Below are 7796 nucleotides of genomic sequence, written 5' to 3'. Positions count from 1 at the left end.
AAGCACGAAATCCTCATCTAACCATGTGGTGAGTCACATTGATGTAAAGGCAGTGACACCTCCTGGCAGTGTTGCTCTCCTCCCCACATGGGAGGGTGCTGTAGCAGCCACCCTTGCCACTGTATGTTGCACAATCCCCTATACTGTAAGACTGGGTAAACATTGACGGCGACTTTGCACTTTGCATTAGTCACTTGCTTCCTTCTCCTTCCCAGACGTGAATGCAGAGCCCAAGATGAAGATTGAGTTTGCTCCCCGCTCTGTGCCACTGCAGAGAAGGCTTCAGACAGCATCAGTCGTCCAATGGGTCTTCAGCTTCCTGGGTCTAGGTAAGAGTCATCATCTTTTTTTTCCCTCTGAGAAGCTTTCCATAGAATCCCAGAATGATTTGTATTTTAAGGGACCTTAGAGACCCAAACCTCCTGCCATGGGCAGAGACAACTTCCATTTAGACCAGGCTGCTCCAAGCCCTGTCCAGCCTGGCCCTGAACATTTCCAGGGATGGGACAGCCACAGCTTCCCTGGGCAACCTGTACCAGGGGTTTTGGCTTCTTCCCACCACCTGATCTGAGCATGGTGGCACTATGGAAGTGTATGGCTGTCTGCCTGTGCAGGGGAATATCTACACATTTTAGGCATCATCTAAACCTGGGGGGGGGATGTGTGTGTGTGTGTTCATCTAACCCCGTGTGGGGTTTCCAGCTTCTCCTTCTCTTCAGGTTTAGTGTTTTCCTGGTCTAAGGTGCTGCCCTGCTTGGCACTGGGCATGGGAAACAGCATTCCCGTGCTTGAGGAATGGTAAAATTTGGGATTCTGCTTTGCAGCCCTGGGAACAGACACTTCACTTGATACAGATGCTCCTGCACATCCCCAAGGGGCATTTTTCCCAAGAAAACCCAAAGAAGTTTAGGGGAGACATTACCAAACTGAAACTCAGACAAACCCATTACTGTGTGGAGGGTATCAGGTGCTGATGTCAACGAGGCACATGCAGTTTTGGATAGGATGTACTGGGAAACAAAGAGATAGGAGAGCCAGAGGCAGGTTATCAGAGAGTACAGACTGTCTGGGGCCATTTACAGCCCATCGAGAGCCAAGGTGACATTCCAGAGTTTCCCATTGTTACGCCAATTGTGAATCTCAGATGGGATCTCTGTAAAGCTCCTCCTTTATTATGGCAGGGCATTTGTTGACCAGCCCCAATACACAGCAGGTCTTTGTGTGTATTTGTGTCCTGGCACACAAACATTTCCCAGACAATACCTGCAGAGAAAGCACAGGCTGTGCTTCAGAGCCCCACTCAGCTCCTGAGATGGCCACAGCTCCCGAGATCTGCCACAGACCTAGGGCTGGACTGCCACCTCTGCACCAGTATCTGATGGACTCGAGGTCTGGGCTATACTAGTCCAGACAGTGTAGTTCTTTGTGTGCTTCTTGGCATAGGTCTAGCCCATGCTAAGTAACACTCTTCCAAACTACATGTTAGCCCAGTTTGGGCAATGCCAGAGGCCAGGGACCATTGCTGGTCACCAGGATGGGTGAATCTGCTCGTTTTTTTGGGCAGAGAAGTGACACTTGGTGCCATTCTGTTCTTTTGTTATAAACCCCGTGGGTCTCCTTGTGCAGAAGAAGTTCCAGGTGTGATTGACCTTTTAATGCAGAGGAGATCCCAGCTGTGATCAACCTTCTCCCACACACCAGAGATCACCTTACAGGAGGAGACATGGCTGTGTCCTGGCAAGAGAGATGGAGATCTGGCAAGGGCCATGCAGCCTTGGACCAAATCATCTAGATTGGGGCATTTTGGGATGCTCTGTAGCTCTCTCTCTACCACTGCATCCACATTTCCTTCCATGGTGCCTGGATGGGATGAGATGCTGTAGAGATGCAGCCACAGTGTAAACAAGGGATACAACAACACACCCCTATTCCCAGCATGGATTCAGCTGCAGCTTATGGATCTTGAACAGTGTTTCCCAGTAAAACAATTTGTACTTGAGATTTTTCCTTCTTAGTATTGAGAACAAGCTGGCACTTGACTTTTCAGTGATGGAAATGACTTCTGGAGACACCAGAAAGACAGCAAATGGCCAGGAAGAAGGAATTCTCCATAGCTGTAAGGTGGAGCTACTTGGAATGCAGGCTTTACCTCCTGCAGGGAAATGCAGCTTGCTTGCGATGAGGATGAGACCCAAAGCCCCTCCTCCTCCATGGCTGATCTTCCAGAGTTTATCGTCTTTCCCTGTGGAACAATTTTATTTTGATTTGGGTGGGGGGTTTTGGTGTGTGATACAATCTGGAACCAAAAGAAGTTAAGAAATGCTCTAAGAATGGCATTAGGAAGGTGACAAACAAACCTTATGAAGTGATTTCAGCTGGTTTGGTTCATTTTGCAAAGTTTCTTTAAGCCTGGAGCTTTCCAACCCAAAACTCCTGGTTTGACAACTGCAAAAGCTCAATGCTAATGCATACCCTTAATTTCATCCCACCAGAGCAGCCAAACACTCCTTGTCACATTGTTATAACCCTCAAGCACAGAGCTCAGACCTTCCATGGGTAGGATTTAGCTGCAGGCTGCTCCTTTGTCTTGGAGACAGGCTCTGCTTTTGCTGCCAGGAAAGGGCTTTGCACAACTCCCATTCCACCTCTGCCAGCTCTTTGCACAGCCCTTTGGCCACACATCCCAGCAGCACTGCTTGCAGGCAGCTGTTGCTACGGTTGGGCAAATACGTCCCCTGAGAAGCCAAGCACGGGGTGAGGGGCTCATTCATTCCCGGAGGGGGGCAGCTCTGGCAGGGAGCTGTGCTCCAGAATCCCTCACAGGATTTGTTAGGCATTGTCCATGCTGTTGGTTTCCTTGAGGATGCTCCTGACAAGAGCATTGAGACAAAAGATGTTCTTGTTTGTTTCAGATGCTAAGAGCAGCTGCAGGGATGGGGCAGGGCATGGAGTGGGCAGCCCATTGCCTCCCCACTGCAGGATCCCAGTACTGGCCAGTGCCCTCTCCTAATGCAGTGGAGTCAGCCCTCTGCAGGGAACTGCCTCTCATTCCCACTCTCCAATGGGCCTGGACATCCTGCCAGACACACTATGCAGAACCATGAGGACAAACAAACTCAGTGCAAGAGACTTGGGCATGCTGTCTCTGCAAACCCAGTGTACCAAACCCAGCCTATGAACCCTTCCAATCATCAGGGTTGGCTCAAAGGGCACCCAGTGCCAGTGTGATAAGGCATCCTTGGCAGCTGAGCATAGTCCACAGCCTGGGGCAGTCTGGCCAGGCTGCTAGGCTTGGCTGTGCCAAGGGGTGCAACACCTGTGCAGGTGGCCACTGTCACAGACTACAAGCTGGCATTAGGAATCTCAGCAATGTGCATCTTGGAAGTGTTCCAGGCCAGGCCGGATGGGGCTTGGAGCAACCTTGTCTAGTGGAAGGGGTCCCAGCCCATGGCAAGGGGGTGAAATGAGATGGTCATTAAGATCCCTCCAACCCAAACCATTCTGTGATGATCTTGCAAAGCATCCTGACAAGTGCAGTATGAACCTGACTCACTTTGGGGCTGCAAGCTGATAGGGTTCAAAGATGAGTTTCTAGTGAACTGAGGACTTACAGATTTCCCCCCATTCCCATGAGGACACAGACTACCATCTCTTCCAGTGGCATTTCTGAAACCTAACAGCCCTTTGTGGGTTGCTTTGTGGGCACAGCGGTTTGTCTGTGGGCTGGAATTTGGCCCAGGAGGGAGAGACCTGCTGAAGTTCTCTGGCCAAGAGCCTAATGCCATGTTTGTGATATCCTTTAAAGTGCTTGCCTGGCAGGTAGCCCAGAAAATGGCAGCTGGAAACAGATGCTGAGGGAAATATGGGTCTTATCTGGGAAGCTCTGAAGTGGCCTCTGGTCCAGGGAACAGCAGGCAAGAAACCCTCATCCTTCCTTATTTTCCTCTTGGGATTCTCCTCAAGGGAAGAAAGCAAAGATTATGGAGAACAACCTCACAACAAGCAAATCTTCCTGTGTGCCACATATCCATTCTGCCCTGTCCTGCAGAGAAGAAGCAGGAAGGGCAAGCAGATGGATTGAGGTTTGTCCTTGCTCCTCTGCCTCCGGGTGGAGGAAGAGGAATGTGTGTTTCCCTGCAGCATGGATTCAGGAAAGACTCAGGATTTTCAGGAATACAAATAGATCTTGGCTGCTGGTGCACAGTCCTTCCCTTTAAGCTCAAATGGATGCAGGATTTCGCTCTTCTAAGGTGGGATGTTATTTTTCATCAAGTTGGAGAACAAGAAGACTCTAAGAGGTGAAGAGTCACCTGTGTGACTTCATAAAGGCCAGGACAGTGCCAGAGTAGGGATGCTGGAGCCAGGCTGAAGAGCATGAAGTCCTGTGCAGTGGGGCTGGTGGTGGTGGACCCAGCCTGGAGACCTGACATGGCTTTTGGGAAGCAGGAATAGAGCTCTGTGGCAAACATCCTGCCACTGGTGGCCCAGAATGTCTTGTTGTCCAACCAATGAGATCATACTGCCTCTGCTGTGTTTTCATTGAAGAGCTTGAGGACATGACACACAGGTCTGCAAGACAGCTGGAACAAGGATAGCAATCTCCCATGATCTAAGCAGATATAATGACTCCCCATGTGGCATGGAGTGTCTTCTTCTCACCAAAACACAGCCCATGAATAACCATGTGCCTGCCCAGGGCTGGAATGGGTTTGGATGCAGATTTAACTGTACATTTTCTGGAACTTCTCTGTCTCTTTGGTCCCATCCACAGCAACTTTAAGACTGATGGTCCATTCTGGCACCGGAATTGGCTCCTTTCCCACAGCAACCAGAGCACCAAAAGGTTTTACAAGGACACAAAAATCCCTAATCTTAAGACTGAGTGAAGGTCACTGCGTGTAAATTCTGCTCTGTGAAAAAAAAAAACCCCAAGCTGAATTACAAATGAATCAAGGGAGAAATTAATAATTACATAATTGCAAGATAAAGCCTCTCTTAGATGATAAGTACAGGGATTTGGACCAGAACAACTCCTTCGTTTTGCAGAATGGACTTCGAGCTTTGCACAGTATGATAAAAAGAGAATTAGGCATTGCAAAGGTTTGCAGAGATGACCTGGCTCTCAGGCACAGTAAAATTGCAGCTTTCACGTGTTCCTCAAGCAGTGTTTATCTGTCATGTGGACCCTGGAGCTGTGGTTCATGTTCTGTGCTATTCTCCTTGAGAGTTAAAACCTGTGGCGTTTGAAAAAGAAGCACGACCAGAAGGTCTTCTGCCTCTCTGCTCCACTCTCATCAGACCCCACTCAGAGCTGGACCAGAAGAGGCCATGGAGATGCTCCAAGGGCTGGAGCATCTCTGCTCTGGAGACAGACTGGGAGAGCTGGGGGTGTTCAGCCTGGAGAAGGTAAGGTTCTGGGGAGACCTTAGAGCCCCTGCCAGCGCCTAAAGGAGATCCAAGAGAGCTGGAGAGAGACTTTGGACAAGGGCCTGGAGGGAGAGGACAAAGGGGCAATGGCTTCCCACTGACAGGGGACAGGGCTAGATGGGTTTTTGGGAATGAATTCTTGGCTGTGAGGGTGGTGAGGCACTGGCACAGGTTGTCCAGAGCAGTTGTGGCTGCTCCATCCCTGGAAGTGTTCCGGGCCAGGTTGGATGGTGCTCCTATGATTACATGAGAAGTGTGGCACCTGGTGTAGGTAGTGGTTCATTCTGGATGCATTATAGGTTAGACCTGTTGCTTTGCAGAGAACTACAGCTTTTTGCCCACTGAAAAAATTCTTAGTGCCTATCCCGGAGCTGCTGCAGTGTCTCTACTTAGAGGAAGACATTAGATTCCATTTCAGTTTTAAGGAGATTTAGGATCCTCTTTGATTACTGGGTTTTTTGGTTTTTTCCCCCATAGGAATTATTGGTACCATCATGACAGTGTTTTAAAAGGGGACAGGCATTTGCTTTTCCAGGCAAAACTCTGGGACATATCACCAAAAAAACCCAAACAAAAAACCCAAACCCAACAAAAAAGAAGGCTACAAACTAGATCTACTTATTTAAAGTAAAGGCCAACAGGAGGTACTGGAAGGTCTCAAATGAGAGCATCCTGTTCCCCTTCTCTGACAGGCCTTAGCTGAGATGAGCTGGAGAGTGTTAGGTGCCATGTGACTCCCAAGGATGGAAATTCAGGTCTTAGAGGATGAAGGTGTGGATGCACCTATCTCATAGCTGAAGTTAAAGATGAGCATGGCATCTCCATCCTCATGCCCTTCAGCCCTGAGTGTTGGATCTGTGACGAAGAACAAAACTCGAAGAACAAAATACATAACACATGATGCAACCCCTGAGCTGGGGAAGGCAAAGGAATTGGATGAATGGGGTGAGGTTTTTTAGCTCAGTCTTCCCCTTCCCGAGCAATACCAAGTCTTCCAGAGGGACAGATGGAGAGGACACAGCTCTTCTCAGGCACATTTTAGGGCATCTGCTTTAGCAGGTGGCAGCTTGGTGGCCATCATCACTTGCCAGTCTCTGTAGACAGACACTGTTGGGCTTGAGTGGGATTTCATGTACCAAGTGCTGCTTGTTTGCACACAGACTCTTCTTCTCTTGCTCCCATGCCAAAACACAGGGTATGAGGGAGGTGGGAGGTAGAGGTCAAAGCTGAGCACTGACTGGAAGCAGCTCAGAAAAGTCTTTATTGACTTGGGAAAGTCACAAGTCATTAATGTCTTAGAGAATGAAACAAAGGATTCTTATAAAATTCGTGATGACACTGAGTTGAAAGGACACAAAATCCTCTAGAGGCCATGATTAGAGTTGAGAGTGAACCTGAGAAGTGGACGAAAGGGTTCAAAATCAATAACAAAAAACTCTATAAAGAGTAAAATCTTACATATGGGCATAAATCAAGGACACGATTAACATGGGGAATCATTACCTTAGGATAAAGCTACTGGGGACTGTAGAGACTGGACACAGTGCCCTGTCTGCTGCCACTGAAAATGTTAGGTGTCATCAAGGGGTATTAACAGGAGTTTTGGGGTAAAACAAGGCCATTATCACTGCAGAGATCACTCTGATTCCTGAGAAAGGCCAGACAGCAAAGGGATAGAGGTCTGATCCATGGGGACCCTCTGAATGCAGTGGGATCCATCAGTCTTTTGGGAAGAGGAGGATGCAGTGAGAGGTGGTTGGTGCAAAGGTGGTACTTGGTTCCTCTCCATGTTCCTGGAAACCACCTCTGCATCAGAGGTCCCTTCACACTGCTAAAATAATTTGGTGGAGACTTGGGCTCCGTTCCAGGACCAGAGTGTCTTCGGGTAAATCCTTCCTCTCCCAAAGTCCACCTAACCCAACTGCCAAGTCACTGCTGGCTTTTCTTTCAGCACAGTGCTGCACAGTTATCTTCATCGCCCTCTTCTTCACTCGATTTTGGCTGCTTAGTGTCCTCTACGCTGGATGGTGGATAATAGACAGGGAAAAACCGAGCAAGGGTGGGAGGAGGATCCATCTCCTCCGGAATTGTGTCGTCTGGAGGTACATGAGGGACTATTTCCCCATCACGGTAAGTCCCATCGGCTCTTCGGTGTTTTAGATACCAGCTTTGCCCTTGGAGTCTGGAGACAATCTAGCGTCAGCAGTCATGGCATGGACTGCTGGGAGGTTGGTGTTGAAGGATAGTCTTCCCAGCTCCACGATTACTCCTGGAAGACCCAGAAAAAACTGTAGACCATCATTTTCACAGCCTTTAATGATCTGCTTTTCCCCCACCTATTTAACCTCGGTGCCTTCCAGCAGTTAGGG

At 48.9% G+C, this 7796-nt stretch overlaps 1 protein-coding gene across 1 annotated transcript in view; it reads left to right on the top strand.

Moving 5' to 3' along the window:
* Positions 1-235: 235 nt before the first annotated feature.
* Positions 236-7796, top strand: part of MOGAT2 (monoacylglycerol O-acyltransferase 2) — a 22338-nt gene continuing 14777 nt past the window's right edge. Inside the window, exons 1-2 of the mRNA XM_009078740.1 lie at positions 236-329; positions 7379-7557. Coding sequence (XP_009076988.1) covers positions 236-329; positions 7379-7557 — 273 coding nt within the window. The remainder of the gene's footprint in view (positions 330-7378; positions 7558-7796) is intronic.

The sequence above is a fragment of the Acanthisitta chloris genome, unplaced genomic scaffold, assembly GCF_000695815.1.
Source record: "Acanthisitta chloris isolate BGI_N310 unplaced genomic scaffold, ASM69581v1 scaffold2777, whole genome shotgun sequence".
NCBI lineage: Eukaryota > Metazoa > Chordata > Aves > Passeriformes > Acanthisittidae > Acanthisitta > Acanthisitta chloris.
The sequence above is the reverse complement of the archived record's forward strand: the minus strand, read 5'-3'. Positions and strand labels throughout refer to the sequence as shown.